At 38.1% G+C, this 20,188-nt stretch overlaps 1 protein-coding gene and 1 pseudogene across 4 annotated transcripts in view; both read left to right on the top strand.

Moving 5' to 3' along the window:
* The window catches only part of LOC105053005 (probable thimet oligopeptidase), a 40,604-nt gene extending 25,034 nt beyond the window's left edge, over positions 1-15,570 (top strand). For 2 of the 4 annotated variants that reach the window (XM_010934003.4, XM_073244052.1), the window contains 12 exons: positions 1,461-1,541; positions 1,622-1,784; positions 1,918-2,038; positions 2,135-2,207; positions 3,580-3,687; positions 5,989-6,086; positions 6,176-6,221; positions 13,087-13,183; positions 13,868-13,941; positions 14,019-14,123; positions 14,223-14,303; positions 15,328-15,570. In XM_010934003.4, coding sequence (XP_010932305.1) covers positions 1,461-1,541; positions 1,622-1,784; positions 1,918-2,038; positions 2,135-2,207; positions 3,580-3,687; positions 5,989-6,086; positions 6,176-6,221; positions 13,087-13,183; positions 13,868-13,941; positions 14,019-14,123; positions 14,223-14,303; positions 15,328-15,438 — 1,158 coding nt within the window. In that variant the 3' untranslated portion in view covers positions 15,439-15,570. Of the gene's footprint in view, positions 1-1,460; positions 1,542-1,621; positions 1,785-1,917; positions 2,039-2,134; positions 2,208-3,579; positions 3,688-5,988; positions 6,087-6,175; positions 6,222-13,086; positions 13,184-13,867; positions 13,942-14,018; positions 14,124-14,222; positions 14,304-15,327 lie in introns of those variants that run through there. The other 2 variants (XM_019853379.3, XM_073244053.1) reach the window with 2 other exon arrangements.
* A 1,963-nt stretch (positions 15,571-17,533) lies between these two features.
* On the top strand, positions 17,534-18,864 carry LOC140852098 (uncharacterized; annotated as a pseudogene).
* Positions 18,865-20,188: the final 1,324 nt, after the last annotated feature.

The following is a 20,188-nucleotide window of genomic DNA, read 5'->3' on the forward strand; positions in this document are numbered from 1 at the left end:
AACTTCTAAGTTAAGTTCATAGCCAATGGCTACAAGTGCGCTCATGACCAGATTGAGCTGCGTTTGCAGCAAAAGGGCCAAAAGTTGCAAGTCAGTTGCTGACTTGCAGGTAACCAAATGCCTGCTAGTTTCTTGAAGCAAATTGACTTGCAGCTTATCTAGTTGCACACCACTGTACATCCCCCAAATGAGTGCTCTGACTGTCAACCGTGGAACCATATCTTGTTTACAGTGAGTTACTAAAGAAGACCAATGAAACTGAACTCAAGTGGAAGGGAGCATTCAGTTGTCATCAATAGGCTACTTTTTTTTCTCTTTGAAGATAATTTGCTTGAGAAATCATTCTGCATAGTATCACATTTGAATATGTTCTTATCGTCAGCTTTGCTAGAGGAAGAATAGCTTGATTTGCATTTTGTTGTGTTGAATGAATTCATTAAGGCATGACTATCTCATGCTTAGTTTTTGGCTTGCCATGAGGACAATTTTTCAACTGAAACAATTGGAAGCATTAGTTTGCAATGTTCTTTTGCTATAGTGGCATGAGCCATGACTGGGAGTGATTGGTTTTGAACTATGGCAGGTAAGTGGACCCCTGGATTTGAGGTGGAATATATTTAGCCAACATCCTATTTGAGTAATTTTTTTTGGGTTAAGTTCCTTTTATTTGAAATAAAGTCTGAAGTCCTTGTTCTTTGCTTAAGATTTTCTGCTTTAGGTCATTAGAAGGCCCAACCAGGAGTGGGTTAAGTTGGAGCAAAAATATATAAACATATAAGACTGGTTTAACTATTGTTTGTTATGTCCTTGTCCATGGACAGCCAGTTGAAAATGCTACCTGTCTGCCTTTTCCCCCTCCTTTTTATTTCTTTTGTTGATACATCAATTAGTTTTTTATTGTTTAATGCAAAGCGGTTTGTGTTACATTCTAAATTTACAAGATATACATGCTGCATCTTTCTCTATGTTTTTGAGACTTTGCCAGCCATTAAAGGGTTTTCTTTAGATGAGCAAATTCTATTGAAACACTGAACACCCATCTACATGTTAGTGTAGTAGCATTCCAAACTTGTCGTGCAGTATTGACCACCAACCTGCTAAGTTCCACAATTTGCCACTGCATGATGTGACATTGATTTTTTTTCCCTCATTTTTTTTAGTTAAAAGTGACTTTTAGTGCTGCATATATAGGTTGTTGCCATTTTTATGAATTGTTATTTGGATGCGTGCATTCAATGTGAAATAAATTCAATGTTGATTCTTAAAGTGATAGCTTGTAGATTTTCTGCTTGGAAATATATTTAGGATGTTAATTATGCATGCACTCACGAACATGTCATAAAGCTGATATCACACTATATTGTTTGACACTTGTACTGATTTTATTGCTGAAACTCTGATATTGAGAATTTGGTCACCAACGAATAAAAATTTAATAGAATTTTCTTAAAAATGTTCAGGTTTTTGAGTTTTTAGAGCATGTTTCCATCAAAGTGAGCAACCTGGCAACTAGAGAGCTTAATGTACTTAGGGATCTAAAGGTTGGCATTGACTGTTCTATAGTGCTGCTGCTTTCTTTTTATTCATTGAATTATAACCAGTCAATCTTTTTGTGGCGCAGAGAGAGGAGGAAGGGGATTCTCCCTTTGGAATGGAAGATCTGCTATATTACATGAGGAGGGTGGAAGAAGAACAGCTTGATCTAGACCTTGGAGAAGTTAAACAATATTTTCCTGTCAACTTAGTTCTGACTGGCATTTTCAAAATATTTCAAGATCTATTTGGTATTATCAGATTCTTAAAGCAATTTCTGAACTCAAATCATTCTTGCAGGATGAAATTGGTTGATTGTGCTTTTAAAAATATACAAAATAAATTTATTGACATTTTTGTTCATTATGAGACTATCTTTTGTAGGTCTAAGATTTGAGGAAATTAAAGATGTGGATGTCTGGCATGAAACTGTCTGCCTGTATTCTGTTCTTGATTATAGTTCCAATGAGCTTTTGGGTTACGTTTATCTTGATATTTTTTCCAGGTTCATTCTCTTTCTCCTGCTTGAATCTCTGCTTATTGTTTCAATCTGCACAATTAATCAATTAGGAGCTAAAAATTGCTATTCTTTGCTTCTTAGAGAAGGAAAATTTGCCCATACTTGTGTTCTGCCACTTCAAAATGGCTGCTTGTCTTCTAATGGCACACATCAGGTAAATGGCCTTTGACATAGAACAATCATTTAAAACGCAGTGTCTATGCAAGTATTTATTTATGTCAATCTTTAGTTATCTTTTCAATTTCATGGAACTGAGCCTTTTGGTTGATTTACTCATGTATGATCTATTTGCAAAAAAGTATGATGGTGTTATGCGATTAGTGTATTTCCTCTGTTTTTTAGGGTTTGTTTCATTATGCAAGTATTGGAAGTTGTTTTGTTGGTTTGAGATTTCATTTTCTTGTTCTTCTTTGAAGTATAAGAGTTCAATAGAGTTTAGTTTTGATTGAAAGAATAATATGATGGAAACTTTCTCCTGTGCAGTGCCTTTGCATTTCATAGCTTCATTTTATTTCTAATTTGATCAAGGACAACTATTTCTTGTGCACTGAAGATTGAACACTGTAACTTGATAAAGGTCTTTAAGACAGTCTTGATTTGTCATTGTGAAAGAAAATGCATGTAGATGCTAAGTTGGCTATTGCAATATGTTGTATCTTTAAAGATCTTGTGCTTCATTTTTCATGCATGTTTTTGTTCTTTTTAATTCAGAAATTTAATTTTTTAGACTATTTTGTCCAACAAGGTTTTGAGCAAGGATTGAGGAGCCACCCTGAACCGCCCAATTTGGGGCATATCGAACTGTACCGGCAGTAGATCGGAACAGTTCTAGTGTTTGAAACGAGAAATTGGCGAGGATGAGAGGGAGAAGGAAAGAGTGGAAGGAGGGGGGGTGGAGGCTATCGGAGGGCCACGGAGGCCTTTGGGAGGACCAGAGGAAGTGCTCCCACCCTCCTTTGGATCGAAACAAGGGGCGACTCATAGGGTTGTTGACTTCAGTGTGAGTTGGCAAGTAAAAAAGAAATTTGGGGGAGTCATCCATGTTTTCGATTCGAAGGAGGGTGGAACCCCTCCTCCAGTCCTCCAGACACCTCTATGGCCCTTCAGCAGCCTCCCTAGCCTCCCCCTCCCCCCCTCTCTTCCTATCTCTCATTCTTCCTCTCCCCCACCCTCTCTGCTGTGTTTGTTCAGGCCTAGCATGGATGGCATGGGGGCATACCGAACCTCGCCGCTAGCCAAGTGGTTTGGGCGCCAGTATATGATCATAGCCAACCTTGGTTTCGAGTACCGTTGGAATGGGATAGTACAAACTATACAATGCTGTTCCAGTAGGTTTTTGGCACTGATACAGTGTGTTAGTTTGGGATGTAGTCTCATACAGTATGCCGGTTCCCAGTACCATATTGTTCTAACAAAAAAGCGGTAAAAGGTCCATTACCAGTATTTGAAACCTTGCTGTCCAATAACGAATTCTGTTGTCATATTGAATCACATTTAATTTCTTTAGTTTGCTTTTTTCTGCATAGATCCCAATTGCGCTATTGATATCTCAATATCCAACACAAATAGATGGGAAACCAGTGCTACTGAGGTTCTCCGAAGTCGTTAGTCTTTGCCATGAGTTCAGCCATGTGGTATGTTGATCTTTAATGTTGCTATGCATTTATTTATATTTTCAATTTTATTTATATGCTTCATATATCTCTATAGATGTTGTAGTCTTTTTCAATGCTATTCTTAATTATTCCATGGTTTGCAATAATGTCTTTATCAGTTCAGTAATCATTTTTCTAGATAGTCAATGGATGCCATTTTTGAGCTTGATTGTCCATCTTAAATTAGTACCTGATGTTTATGTCATTTTCTTTGTTCCCAAATATGATGCTAGATATTATCAGGAAAATTTCATAAGTGGAAAATCTATTTTTTGGCTGGAATAATGACATTTCTTTGGACAAACAATTTTTGGAACCATGATGTAAAAGTGAACTATTTCAAATATAAAATCCTGATGGATTCATATCCCTTGGTCATATCGAGTTCCTTTTGGCTTTTTTTGTTTTAAATCCTTTCTTTCACATTACTTAGGGCTTTGTTAAATGAATTGTGATGCATTTATGAAATTGGCCTTCTAAATCTATAACTGCTCCCTCGACCATTTATTGAGTGGTCATTATTTGATCTTCTAAGTTCAGATAAGTGACCTGTGTTGGTTATACTAGTCTCTCCAACAATTTAAAGATTACTGCATGGAAGCAATAGTTGTATAGTGACTTAATAGCTCATTTAGATTCTAGATAGATGTACAAGCCATCCATATCCTTGTATAAATTACAGTGCTGAACTCCAAAAGAATTATGTAAAATTTAGTGCTCTCTGCATATGTACATTGATTATCTGTCATGTTTTGTAAACAAATATTGCTTGATGTGCTTCACCACTTGTAGTATAATTTAGTGATAGTCAAGTGATGGGTGAACCAAGGATAAATAAATTACGTCGGGCAAGGATTGCGCCTGAATTGCCTTGGTTATGGGCGTACTGAGTTGTGCTGGTAGTGGATCGGGATGGTTTCAGCAATCGAAATGAGAAACCAGCGAAGGAGGTGGAGAGGGAGATGGAAAGAGAAGAAGAGAGAGAGAGGGAGGGAGGGAAGGAGAGGGAGAGCAGAGAGGGCCTTTGGAGGCCACCGAGGCCGCTATGCCCGCTGGAAAGTCAGAGGAGGGGCTTCTCCCTCCTTGCGATTAGATCAGGGGCTTAAGAAGCCCCTGTTTTGTTTTTTATTTTGCCATTATCGGATGAAGTTGGAAACTTTCCTTCCATCCCCCCCTTTCTTTTTCCTTTCTCCTGTTCTCCCTTCGCCCTCTCTGCTGTGTTGGTTTGGGCTTGGTATGGAATGGTGCGGGGGCATACCGAACCATAGTTAGCCGACTAGTCCAAGCCCTAGGACCAGCATAGCGAACCTTGGACAAGATGGTGGTGCTTGTCTAGCATACTAATTGGCTTCTATGAACTAAATAGATACGAAATTTGCAAGTGATAAATATTGTCATAATGCTGCTCTCACAAAAAGCACAGATTTTCATCTTGTTGATAGATAATGTAGCTAGAGTGCAAGTGATCAAAACAAATAGAATCAGTATCAGATATCTGCTCATGTTGAGGAAAGATATGGCGACAAGGCTGCACCCAAACTGCGATTAGATTAGGCCTTGACTAGAGCAAAGCCATATGACGTTCAGGTTGGCTTTAAATCTAGACTGCACTTATGTTTGGGTTGGGTCTCTATCATTGATGTTATGATTCAATGTGACACCTAACACGGCGTCAAATAAATTATGGAAGCAAATGTGTGCACATGATGGTGGGTCTTGACTTGATGGTGAGATGGCTCCGTTGTGATTGCATGTCATGGATTTGAAACATGGAAACAATCTCTTTATGCATGAAAGTAAGGCTGCATACATACATCTGACCCTCCCTAGACACCACAGTGGCAAGATCCCCGTGCAGTGGGGCACCCTTTTTTTTCTAAATGTGTTCGCATGCATGTGCACACACAGACTAATTGAAAGCAAGTTATCATGCTTCTCAAGAAACACAAGATGCTAAATGTTCTAATCTTCATAACCATGGCCTTCTGTACAACAGTTATGTTCTATATCAGTGGTACTAATATGCTTATTTTGCTGAGAATTGATCATCTGGAATTTTGTCATAGCAAAAGGTTCGCAGTTAGAACTTCAAATTCTGTTGACCTTCCAAACTTGAGTATTGCATGAGCCCTGGATCAAGAATATGAATATTCAGATTTCATTGTATTACACTTTGTATAGTTAATTACATAATATGTGTCCAATAGTTGATTCTGCTTGCTGCTTTGTTTTTGATGTTTGACTTCCACAAATGGTGCATATGCTATGGCTATTTCCTAGGTCCATCATATTTGCAGTCGAGCAACTTTTTCAAGGTTTTCTGGACTAGGTGTCGAAGGTGACTTCGTTGAAATTCCTGGTCATGTTCTTGAGAATTGGTAACTTTTGTTGGTGCCAATATTCTTTATTTTGTTTCAATAAAATTTATGACTGCAGTTGGTGCTTGAAAAATAGATTTTTTGTGTAGGTGTTATGAGAGCATCTCTCTGAAAATGATGTCTGGTTTTCATCAGGTGACACACTTTACCCACTTATTTTATTGAAACCCCTATGATTTATTTGGCCTTCTATTTTTTTTGTTTTTCCCCTATTTAGTAATTGCAAAATATTTATGAATAACTTTGTATTTCCATAAATTTGCTACTGGCATATTTACTCTTCTAACTGTACAAAAGATGTGACATTCAAAATCCTCGTGGAGACCAGATTCAAGTCAAAGCGCATGTTCAAGTGTTTCTTGAACTCATGGAAATAGTAAATTTATAATCATGTCCACTTTTGTAGTTTTTAACCTGGATCGATAAGCCAATAAGGATTCATAAGTTGACCCAAAATAACTGGAACAAGGTTTTGTTTTTTAGTGTTGTGGTTGTTGATTTCACTTTTAACGTAGTAATGCATCTTTTCTTTTGAAATTCTGGAAAATTGCAAACAAAATGTACCAATTTTATTGAGTCCTGTAAATTCTAATACTCTTTTGTTCCAAATTTTCATAGGTCAATCTATCCTAATATTTTACCAAAGTTTTGCCTGAAAGTAGAATTTGTATCCTTTTGAGTTGATTTGATTTGGAGATTAAATTACTCTGCTTTCATGTGCACTTCTTATATTAATGTCTAATAAAATGTGCATTATGTTCTCATAGATTTTCTATTCTTTATGTGTTCCAAGATTTTCTATTAGAAGTAGAAAAGTTTGTCAAAATGATATAACTATAGACACAGGAATGCATATGGTGGATAAAGATGAAATGAAATCTATGGTTCTAGTTGTTTATGAAGAATAAGAGTGGTCATGCTTCAGATCCCTTATCCCCAGCTGAGTCATCTCCATGACTTTTCAAACTCTGCCTCGAGGATATCTCTTGGATGACTCAGCCTGCTCTGCTTCTTGTGTCTGATTTTCCTGATTTTCCCCTTTATCTTGTCTTTGCACATTCTTACATACTCCTAGCATTGGGTAAAAGGATCATGACTGGTGGCACTAATGTGAGCACCATGGGTGGAATATCTTACCTGGTGTTAATGAATATGCCTCTACATTTATCGGATTTTGTGATTCCACCTGCAGTAATATCCCAAATTCTCAATTATAAGTATCATCACTCCTCAAATATGTTAATTTGTTGTCTGAGAACATAGGAGTACAAGTCTCATCATCTGCTCTAGTACATTTATTGAACACCTTAACAATTTGGAATTGCAAACCTCCTTTTAGATGATTTACCACTTTCACTAATCCACATGCTTGCTCCCACTTGCAACCTTAGTCACTTAGACGGGGCATTGATACCATTGTAGTCATTATTAAAACAACTAAATCTTGCTGCTTGGTCATATTCTTCTAAGTGCTTGTGTCTTTGCCTTGCCTTTTTGCAACTGAATGCTCAAGACTTTCATATTTCTTATGTAGAATGTGTAGAACTTTACATAATGAAAATAATATACATAGCGAATAATTCTTATGACATTTTTGCAAATTAACTTTCTTTATCACAAAACAAAATGGAGGCTTAATAGAAATTTATGAAAAAGCTCGTTATTCAAGGGTTTAAACCAAGGTTTGCCATACCATGCCGAACCGGCCGGTACATCCCATCTCGTACCGGACCGGCGGAGAACCGGCATGATTCGGCCGGTAAAATCGGTACACCGGCGGTACCGAAGAATAAAGAATGGAAAGTGAGAAAGAGAGAGAGAGGGGAGGGAAGGGAGGGAGGTGGGAGCCGCCGGAGGCCGGCGGTGGCCGGCTGCGGCCGTCGGAGGGCTTCCGAGCCCCGTATCGCCCGATAGGGCTTTCAAAAGAGCAAAAAAAAGAGAGAAAGCGCTCGGAGGGGGGGCGGGGAACCTATCGGACAGACGGTGCCTCTGTTGCGAGGCTTTCGGTGGCCGACGAGCCGATGTCGACGGCCTGAGGGTGGTCGAGCGGGCAGAGCCCCTCCGCAGCTCCGCCCCCTTCTTCTTTTTCGAAACAGACGACGTCTGTTTCGATTTTTTTTTATATTTTAAACTTATAAAGTCGGCAACTGGGTTGCCGACTTAAGAATTTTTTTAAAAAAAACAAAAATCGTGAAGTCGGCAAACGAGTTGCCGACTTAAGAATTTTTTTAAAAAAAAATAAAAATCGTGAAGCCGGCAAATCGTTTGCCGACTTCACTTAAAACCATGTTTTTAAAAAAAAATTGCGAAACAGGGGCGATGCCCCTGTTTCACGCCTGCGGCGCCGCGCACGTGGACGGCGCCCTCCGACGGCCACGGCGGCCAGTCGGAGGCCGTCCGGCGGCCCCGCCGGCTCCTTCCCCTCCCTCTTTTTTTTTCTTCCTCTTTCTCTCTCTCTATTTCTCTCTTTTTTTCTTCCGATTCGGGTCGTCGGTTCGGTACGGTATGAAACCATACCGAACCGTACCGCCGGCCGGCCGAAACGGTCGGCGGTACCGGTTCAGCAAACCTTGGTTTAAACTTTAAATCTTGAAACTAACCTCCATTCCGGGTCAATATGGTTCCAGGACACTAACATCACGACTCTTGGGACAGTATGGCAGCCCGATACCATATCAGAATGCTTAGTTTTTTTTTTATTTTTTTAACTTTTATCTTGATTATTTTTATTGAATCTTTAATTATTTTAAGGTCCTTAAAGGCTTAAACATGGTTTTAGTCAATAGTAGGGTGTACGATTCCTGTATTGGTACCAATACCTTTTGCTTGATCAAAAAAATTTAAGAATTACCAGTAAATATAAGTAAATATTATATATGAGTTACCAATCTTATTATGTATGATAGATTCATGAGTTAAGTATAATAACATCCAAACCATGAGCTTTTTTAGTCAACCATGAGGCTTAATAGCAGAATAGGCCAAAACCATGTACTTTGCGGTAATTTAAGTCTGATATGTTGCCACAAAGAATGAGTGCATAGCTATGTCCTTCAGGATGGTTTAGCCCAAATCATCAGGAAAATGGGTTCTTAATTATGACCTTTGGGTGTAGGAAGTCCAGACCCCTAAATATAAAGAATGAGTTTGTGATCATAAACTTCCAATTCTGGTCTAACTCTAGGAAAAAAATTAGACTTAATGAGTTCAGTTATGACCTTCAAGAATAGCTTCTCATCTAAGCTTTGAAACTAGATCAAATCAAAATAGATGTCTAATTTGCTAAACTAGAGGAAGTCAAGATAGACCTCTAAGACTCTAAACTGGTTAAGATCAAGATACACTTCTACTTCTGTAACTTAACTAAGACTTATTCTCAAACTAGTTGGGGTAGTTCTTTAAACTGGACAAATTCACCACATACCTCGGAGTCTCTATTGCCGGCTAAAGTTAAATTCAAGATAGACCTCTAAGTCTTTGAACTGGGTAGAAATAAATTCATGAGCGACTTCTAAGTCTTTAAACTAGGTGACACCAAATGCAAGATGGATCTCTAAACCCTTATACTGGGAAAACTTGATTCAAACTTAAGGTCTTCATACCATGATTTTCTGTTCTTAATCTCTCACTTTAGACTCTTAAACTGACAAATGCAGATATGTTCACTTAATCTACACTAGGGCAATGCCCAGGTTGAGCCATGTAAAATCGATTGAATTGAAATAATATAATGTTGCATTTTGACTTACGTTTTCTTGAGGTCTCTTAATTAGAGGTGCCCTGATACTAAAGGGGTGGTTAACAGTGGGCTCTTGAGCTTGCTGGAAGCCATGGACACACAAAAAAAAAATAGCCTTGCTGAGAGTGAATTTAATGGGGTCATAGTCAATTAACTCATTATTCATCTCATGTCTCCCCAATGGAGCAGTCGTCCCGAGAAGCAGATTTGGATCCCATAATAATTAGCATACATACAGCAGGAAAAAAAAAATGATGTCATCTCGGGGTTTACTAGTTTGGCAATAACTTTACCGCATCTCAAAATATTAACCCATTTGGATGTGTTTATGTCATGTTATTTTTGGACATTTCTTTATCTTTGGTTTGGAACGAAGTTTGCTGTACCGGTTGGTATCGGTGCATACTGACTGTATCCATATTGTACTGGTACCAAACTGGTTTGTAGTACAGAGAGATGTACTGACTCTCGGTATGCTGAATAGGGCACCATGCTAGATGTACCGACATTTTAATAGAATGATACTAGTTCATGGTCCAGTATTGAGATGGTGAACCTTGGTTAGAAAGGAGGTGGAGAATTGGAAAACTTTTATTTTTCCTGTGAATTAATATAATTTCAACATAGTTTGATCTTACAGACATTGACTTGTGCACAATTCCTCAGCCTAGGAGTGAGTGGGACAAAAGACGAATGTTGCTGCATTTTTTTGCAGAAAAATCAAAACCATACTAGATGGATTTGCTGCTTCAATTCTTCTGTGATCTCTCTTCCTCAATCTTCTGTCTTTGAAGTTGAGCTAAATAATCAAATTTCTGTAGTTCTTCAGGTTGTAAGAACCACTTTGAAGTTACACATATGTACTTGAGTTTGCTTAAGTTTCAGTAAATGTTGCTTGATTCTCTATCAATCGCTGAGTCGATATTTACCATAATTTATTTTAGTCAGACATGTAGGTGTTGTCTAATTCTAGCCAATATTGGTTTGTACATGTATCTGTAGTATCAACATGGCACTACGTCTTTTATATTATATATGATCAGATGTTCGGGTAAACCAAACGCTGAAGGTGACTGCTCAGATCGCATATGAGAGTCATTTCATGCAAAAGCATTTTATATGCTTTATAAGCTAGTTTTGATGATTTTTCTCCTTTTATTAATGCTTCCTTGTTCATCAGAACAATCTAAATGTAAACTTATAGAATTAAGTGTATGAAAGTTACTTTTTTATTCCCTATTGAAGATCTAGTATGAGTTATAAGATAAATCTGATGATAATCTGGGAGAGTTACTGCAAAACTTGTTGGTTATTGTTGTTTCAAGATTATGTGATGTGAGTCAGATATTGGTGATACATATGCATTACCTTGATGCAGAGTTGAAATGCATGGTTGTTATACTTAGGTGCACGTACTCCTATTTATTGCTGTTTTGCTTCGTAGGCTTTATTGTCCATGATCTAGAGTTAGGTTATTAAAAGTAGGTCAGATTTGAACTTGTACATGTCGGCATTGCCATTTGACTGCAAAACAGACTGTTAATTTCACAAAACCAAATCTGTGCAGTTTGTTTTAGAGTTAGGCCTTGTGTGTATGCCTTAAAAGGTGTTAATAGAGAATAATATACTATCGTAACTGAGTCCATCAGCAGAATACTTCATGAAGTTTTCTATGGAATATGATTTTGTTAGCCGCTTGGGTTCTCAGGATAATCTTTATGGAAATTTTCTTTTTCATCATGAGACCCACGTCCCAAAACCCACGAGTCACCTCCCTTACCCAGATTAGCACCTCTTCTCCCATGGCCAGCCTATGCTGTACTTTGACCATAGACTCATCCATACCTCGATCCTGCATCTCTCTGTCCATGGTTGGTAGCTCTAAGGCTATCCCATGCTGACTGCATGGAATGCATAGGCAGCGGGAATCTCTTGGCTAATCTTGACCTTTGACTGTCCATGTGGTTCATTCCTTGGATCTCATCCTTGAGAATCATCAAGATAGGAGGAGCCCAAATTTGATTTGGGTTGGGGTTGTGCCAAAAGAGGTGATGGTAATGTTCATGGTGATTGTGCTAGCACTACTGGTGGAGATGTTGATGGTGATTACGGTGGTGGAGTTGGTGATGATGTTGGTGGTTGTGCTGGTGTGTTAATGTTGACGGTGGTAATGGTCGTGGAGGATGATTTGGTGGCGATGGAGGTGACGATGATGTTGGTTGGGTTGGAGTGGGGGGTTGATGTCTGTGATAATTGTGGCAGCAGTGATGTTATTGATGTGGAGGTGATAGCTGTAATAATTGTGGTGGTGGTGATGGTGTTGATGTGGAGGTGATGGCAGACTGACAGTGATTATGATGATGGTTGTTGGGGTTACCAGAAGGGGAAATTGATCTGGGTCTTCAGAGGTGGTCAAGGTCACTGACAGGGAGATACTGGGGATCGGAGTTTGCCAAAGGGTGTCAAGATCATGTGGAAGAGGTCGGAGTGGCTGGAGGGGTGGTCAAAAGGAGAAGGTTGGGAACGCATGGCGAGTGAGGACGGGCGATGAGAATATGGATGGGGAAGCCCAAGAGCCTGATAAATGTTGGATAGAATTCCAGAGTTTGGCACTGGTACTCCAGAAAATTTTTACTCCAAGACTGTCACCCAAACACCATTCTAGGATAATTCGTCCCTAAAGACTGAAAATTCCATAGTATTGAGTAATGTTATGGTATTTCTGGATTGCTAAACAGGCCCTTAGGCTTGTATTTATTTTTACTATAGTTATTTTTTTGTAGGAGGAACCTTACTCATTTATTCATCTGCTTCAGAATATCTTTCCTGATCATCCAGCCACTTCCTGATGCTTCAAAGTCCCCAGTCAATTGACGTGTTTTTTGTTGCATGTGTTATTGATTAGAGTTTATATTGTTCTTACTTCAATTTTTGAGATAAAACATTTCTCTGGACTTCCATGCAATTTGGCATCAGATTTCCTTTTTGAAAATAGTTGCATGGTTTTCCTTGTACCACAGACAGTTCTGGAAGGGTAAATGGAAACTAAAATGTTTTGCGAGGAACTCAAGGGAAACTGTTATACAGATAGATAATGCTGGCGCTCTTTATCTGTTTAAGGATACATAGCTGATTTTTATATTAATAATCAGTGCATCCGACTGATCCCATGACAATGGCAACGTACTTCTTAATGATCAAGTTTATGAAATTTTCCATGAACCTAAGTTAACAAGATTACCTTACATTTATGGTAAGCAGGATATCACAAGATCTGTCACAAGTCAGATGTGTAAGTCACTGAAGAGAAGACGAGATATGTTTTCTGGCCTTAAACTAAAGCAAGAAATTCTACTTTGTAAGTGTAACTCTTTTGCATATGATATTGAGGATATTATAATACCACTCATAGATGAGATGCATAATGCACTGCAAAGGATGTGAGAATATTTTTTGGCCTAGGAAGTTGATTTTCTGCTTGTAAAACTTAATATTCTATGCTAAGTACATATGTTGAAACTACTAATGACTTGTAGAACATGCATTTCTTTCTTTTAGTTTTGTTACGAAGTCTTTTGATACACACACACACACATGCATACATATACATATATTTTTAATTTCTGTTTTTGTTGTATATGAGTCTTAGGATCTTAAAGTTTGTAATTGATGACCAATGTAATTTCCTGAACATGTGGTTGAATCGTAGTGGTCTAGCTTGTCTAGTTGACCATGTCCCATCATAGCATATAAACATATATTTGTTGGCAATCCCTTTTTTAATATATATATATATATATATATATATCTGTGTTTTGACCCCCATGTTCTCCTAATCCCTATGTTCCTTCTGGAGACCATGTTCTCTATTTCTGGGTTGGAGGCCTGTTTTAAATGTTTATTTCTGGGATTTGCTTCCCATCGCAATGGATTGGCTGCATTATTTCAACATTTTGACACTTTATATGCTAAAGTAGGAATCATGATGTAAGATATGCAAACATCAAGTATAGATGACAACCTTTTCCACTGTCCTTATCAGGTCTGGTTGATCAGGTTATTCACTCAAGTGAGAATGTGGACATAGTAGAGTTACTCAAGCATCTCCATCCTAAGGTATAGCTGGATCAAAGAATGCTTTTATGATGGTTGTATGTCTGTTCTGTTGCACTGTATTGGTTGCTTTTTTCCAGGTAATGTTAGGAATACCATTGTTGGAAGGGACCAACCCAGCCTCGTGTTTCCCTCGAATTGCTATCGGCTATGAAGCTGTCTGTTATACTTATATCTGGAGTGAAGTGGGTGTTAATTCATTTCTTTATTTAATGCAGTGTTTCAGCATGTTCGCCTTCTCTTTGAAACTGGTAGCAAATGATAATATGCTGTTGATTATATAGGTCTTTGCTGCTGATATATTTGCTTCAAAATTTCAAGATAATTTGATGAACCAGTATGCTGGGTTGCAGTTCAGGAATAAGGTAAGAGCCTCTTCTATGTTTGTCAAACTTGCAATAGTTAGTTCTGTTGCCATGTTTGTGGTGATACCATTCTACATTTTTGTTGGATTTAATAAATGAATTACTTTTGAGAGCATTAGCACAGCATATTCTGTTCAGTAATGTGAATAATCTGATTTCACCCATTCAATGTGCATGGGCTCTGTATTTTAATTGATTTGATGTCTAATTGAAGCGTGGATTGGAACCACTTAGTTTGTAGCATCATTATATGATGTAATATGTTAAATAAGTAACTCCCTGTAGTCTCAGAAGAAACTGAGATGTCTTTGCTGTGTTTTTAGGTTCCAAGACTTAAATTGGGCATGCGTGTGTTGATACTTGAAATGTAACAGTACAGATCTATCCTTCATCAAGTATAAGATCTTAGATAATCATTAACACAAATGACATAACGCTAGAAATAATGCATCAGAAGTCTGTGTAGTCTCCGACATGTGGGCGTGTTGAAAGAAATGGATTATGAGCCCTTCTTCCTTTGCCCTTCTTTCAAAGGAAGAAGGGCTCTATAATGATATCCAAGTTCACAAGAGTATTCATGGGCCCTATAATGATATCCAAGTTCACAAGAGTATTCATATGCACAAGATCAAGTTTGGAGGAGCATTTTAGTCAACTGTATTTATTTATCCTGTGATTCTGTGATGCATGACACGGGCATGATGTGCAAATCTTTCAGATAAAATGGTTTGTAGAGCCCCTAACGCCAATTGACACTATGCTTATGATACAAATCAGTACATGCTAATGATACATCAGGAAAACGCCAAGTTTGCTTACCTTGTATTCTACACCACATTATTCTCTTCTTCATATTTTTTCGTTCAAAAGATGAGTGCATATGTCTGCATGCACGAGCATGTATGGGCTTTTGTGTTCTTATTTTTTCTTGGAAACTAGTGCACAATGGTGTCGTCCTCCAGTATTCTTAATTGCATGTGATGTCACTTCTGGAATTAAAGTAAGGAACTGCTGTGCTACGCAGGTATTAGCCCCAGGAGGAGCTAAGGACCCCCTCGAGATTCTATCAGATTATCTGGGAAGGGAACCATCAATTCAGCCATTCGTTGAATGCAAAAGCAAGAATAATTTGTGAAAGTGCATGTAACTTATTTGTCGAACAAAAATCTTTCTAGAATCATTTTACTTTGATGCTTTCATGCTGGGGTTAAAAAAAAAAATTGTGCAGAGTATTTTCAATTTATTGGTTCAAAGTATTTTGCAAATATTCGCCCATTTTCTTACCAGCATTGAGTAACAGAAATAAAGTACAAGCCAACCAAAGAAGCAGAAATGGTCGATGAATTGCCTTGATGAAATAGCCCATATCAAAGCCTAGGTTAATGTTGTCTGCTGATTTTTTGGTGTTCATACTTTTGCCATCAAAATGGTCTCCAGCTTAGGATATCATGGCATTGAAATTTGATTCGGCAATTCTGAAAATTTCGACCATGACTTTGGACAAAAAATTGTGCTCTAGATTTAGTTGGTATTGGAATGGACAGTGCCGGCATTGTTGTGGATGAGATTGAATCCAATTGAAACTGAGAAGATACGGTGGGCACATCCACTTGGTTGTTAGCATGTGGATCAGACACCAGATGTTTGGATACGAAGGATGATGCAACGTTCAAGTGGTTGTTGTGAAGGCAAGTGTCTCTGTTGGGTGGTTTATGTGATCAGTTTGTCTTCGAGGAAATGTCCTGGATCAGGGTTCGCCGTACCGGGCCGAACCATCCGATACAGGACGTATCGAGCTGGATCGGTGCTCAAACGATCCGGTTCGGATTTTTTTTTCGAGAAATACCTCGAACCGGTATCGAACCGAGCGGTTCGGTTTGGTTAGCTTCCATACCGTTCAAAATCGGACGGTATGGTTCGTTTCAGTCCAGTTCAGTGTGAATCGAATCGTACCGACCGTCCCATGTGCCTAAAGTGAGGAGGGGGGTGGGGTCGGGGTCCGAGATCATATGGATAAAAGGAGAATGGTTTGGACTTTGGAGTTCTTTGAGATGTCTCAGAGAATTTTCGAAGATCCGAAGGTTGCGAAGGTCTCAACGAAATCGTTGAGACCTTCGAAAAAATAGAAAAAAAAAAATTCGTCAAATTGTAGGAGCGGTTCGAGGAGAGGCTGATCTTTGGTCGGAGGTAAGATAATATGTTATTTTCTTAATAAATTTTTTTTTTATTTTTGTTGTTAAAAATAGGATAAGAATGAGAAAGAATGAAAATAAGAAAAAATCATATCAAAATTTTGTGATTTTGGGATGATTTAATTATATGTGATAGATCTTTGAAAGATCTACACGATGGCACCAAAATTATTAATTTTCGTTAATTATATATTTTTAAAATATTTTTAAATATTTATTTATTTAAAAATTAAAAAAATTTAAATTTTAGAGAAAAAAATCAGAGTTTGGGAATCATGTTTAGAATGATTAAAGCTACTTAAATCTAATTTCTAATTTTTTTTCAAATATTTGAAATTAAAAAATTATTTTTTTTAATTATTTAAATTTAAAAATTTAATTATAAAATAAAAAATATATAAAAATAGTATTATATTTTAGTTAATTTAAAAATATTATTTTAAACATATAACATATTTATTTCGAATTTATAAGTTTTAAAATAATTATTAAAATTATTTTAAAATTATATATAATTATTTTAATTATCGTTAAACTATCGTGTTTTGTTATACTTGCATATATTTATGAGAAAAAAATTTAGAGCATGACGTTCGTTCACTTCAATTAATCAACTATTTTATAGTATATATTTATTTATATAAAAATTTTAAAAAAAAATAAAAAATCAGTGTTAGTTTTGAAATTGAGAATAATGTTTAGAATGATTCAAAACAATTAAAATATTTCGATCTAACTTGAGATTTTTTTAATTTTTTTTTGTAAATATTTAAATAGTAAAAAATATTATTAAATAAAAAATATATGTAATTAGTGTTATATTACAGGTAATTCAAAATAATTAGTATTTTGTTATATCTGCAGAAATGAGTAAGAAAAAAAATCAAGAGCGTGACATTGGTTGGGATCATGGCGAGATGCTCTCGGCTCGACATCATTGGAGATGCAAATGGTGCAACACAGAGTTCAAGGAAGGAGTGACTAGGTTGAAGCAGCATCTAGCTGGTGGTTATCCTGATATGTCGATGTGTCGAAAATATCCGCAAGAGGTCCGATAATTGATGAAAAAGCACTTTGTTGATTCGAAAGCAGCGAAGGAAAGGGCAAAGCAGAAAAAGATCGAAGTAGACCGTCGAGCTGCAGAGCCACCTTCTTATCACTCTAGAGAGTCAGAGGAGGCTTCTGCTTCAGATGATGAGGCACAGATTAAGGCTGCCATTCATGCGAGCTTGGCGGATCAGTACCAGCAGGAGGAAATGGCTCGATACAAAGATCGATTCGGACCATCATGCTATGAATCAGGATCTGGATCAGCGACTGGTAGGGGAGAATTCGAGTTCAGGAGGACTACCTCAGTCAGAGAGCCTGGTGGTAGAAGGAGTAGACGCAGCATGTCTTCTTTGTTTGGAGCTTTTGGTAGTAGGAAGAGGTCTTCCAGAGATATTCCAGAAGGAGCCAGCATTCAGGATTTGGATCCACATGCTTTGCCCAGCAAGGATTCAAAGCAGCAGAGAATTGACAGTATGCTGAAAAAAGATAAGAAGAAGGATATGTGGCGAGCTATTGGATCATGGTTTCATTTCAGCCATATTCCAGCAAATGCAGCAGCCAATCCTTACTACCGATCTGCTATTTCAGCCATAGAGGCTGTTGGCCAGGGTGTAGATCCTCCAGGATCTAAGGACATCTATGGTCAACTTCTTGACAGCAATAAGGAGGATCTGCAGAGATGGATTGCTTCTTACAAAAATAAATGGCCTACATATGGTTTGACAGTGATGTGTGATGGTTAGACAGGTCTTACTAGGCAGAGCATCATTAATTTTTTGATATACTGTGATGGAAAAATATTTTTTTATAAATCAATCGATGCTTCAGATAAGATGCACGATGCCACATATATCCTTGATCTGATGGAGGAGATGATTGATTCAGTGGGTGAGCAGCATGTCGTGCAGGTCATCATAGATAACGGACCACAATATAAGGCTGCCGGAGAGTTGCTGATGGAGCAGCGACCGCAGATATACTGGACCCCATGTGCTGCACATTGCATTGATCTTATATTGATGGATATCGGAAAGATTCGCAGGGTGCAGCAGGTAGTGGAGATTGCCCAGACCATTACTAGATTCATCTACAACCATACATGGGTTGTTTCATTGATGCGGACGTATACTGGGGGAGAGATCTTACGACCGAGTATCACTCGGTTTGCTACCAACTACATAGCACTTGATAGTCTTTTTCAGAAGAAAACAGCCCTGCGTCAGATGTTTGTCAGTGCCGAGTGGCAGGAGAGCAGATATGCGAGGGCCGGCACTGATGGAAGTCATGTGGAGAACTTGATGATGAGTCAGTCATTTTGACAGCGGGCTGAAAAGATAGTGAAGGCTATCAAGCCTTTATATGAGGTGTTTCGTGCCGTGGACAGCGAGAGATACCCCTAGATGGGCTTCCTATATTACATGATGGAGAGGGCAAAGAAACAGATCAGTGAGAATGATCCCAAGCATGCTCAAGAATTTATTAAAATTATTGAGCGCTGTTGGGACTATCAGATGAGCAGAGATTTGCATCTAGCTGGTAAGTTTGGATTCAAGAATGTTTTAAAATATTTTTTCGAAGCATGAAAATAAAATTGTGCTTAATCAGTCTTGAAATTTATCTGCAGCTTATTACTTGAATCCGAGATTTCAGTATACTATTTCGGGGATACATATGGATAGCGAGCTTCTTGCTGCTCTTCGCAATGTCATATATAAGATGGTGCCCGATTCATAAATCGGGTCGTTGTGTCTGCAAGAGATATGCTAGTTTAAGACAGATGTAATTATTCAACTGAATTCGATCTGATATATTTATAAATAATAAATATATTTTATTTCAGACAAAACAGTTTAGAGAGGGATCAGACAGTTTTGGAGTCCTATCAGCTGTCATAAGTAAAAAGCAGATGAATCCAGGTAAATTATATATCAATAATGAGCAATGTAGATTGATATGTAATTTTGCTTAATAATATCATCAAATTTGATATATAATTTTGCTTTTGTAACTGAATGATGGATTCATTTTGGAACGTCAGCAGAAAATTTGAGACATATAGCTGTTTGTATTCTTTCTCAGACGGTCTCTGCTAGTGGCTGTGAGTGTAATTGGTCCACTTTCGCCCTTATCCACAGCAAACAGAGAAATCGTCTGACACAAAAATACCTCGACGATCTTGTATATGTTCACTACAATCTAAGATTGAGGCTAAAATGTATTCAGGAGAAAGTTCAGTTGAAGTACACTGATCCGACGCTGGATGATTATGCCGATGAGGATGACGATTCGATCATCGGATGGCTTGCAGGTCAGCAGCAGGAGCCAGAGCTTGATGAGCCAGGATCCCCTCCACGACCAGCCAGTGTGGTGGCAAGGGAGATCAGGGTGGATCCAGGGCAATGGACAGAAAAAAATATTCCACATAGGGTTCCAGCTGATCAGCCACAGTCTGAGAGGACACAAGGGACTCATTCATCACATGACTCACTATCCGATACATCTTCCCAGAGATTCGAGCGAGAGATGTATAGACGTTCCTCCCGGCAGCCAGCAAGAAGGCATCCATCCTCCCAATCACAGGAAACTCAGTCACAGAGGGGCACAAGGGGGGAAAGGAAAAGACAGTTGCACGTGCACCACTCT

Source organism: Elaeis guineensis, chromosome 10 (assembly GCF_000442705.2).
Source record: "Elaeis guineensis isolate ETL-2024a chromosome 10, EG11, whole genome shotgun sequence".
In the NCBI taxonomy this organism is placed as follows: domain Eukaryota; kingdom Viridiplantae; phylum Streptophyta; class Magnoliopsida; order Arecales; family Arecaceae; genus Elaeis; species Elaeis guineensis.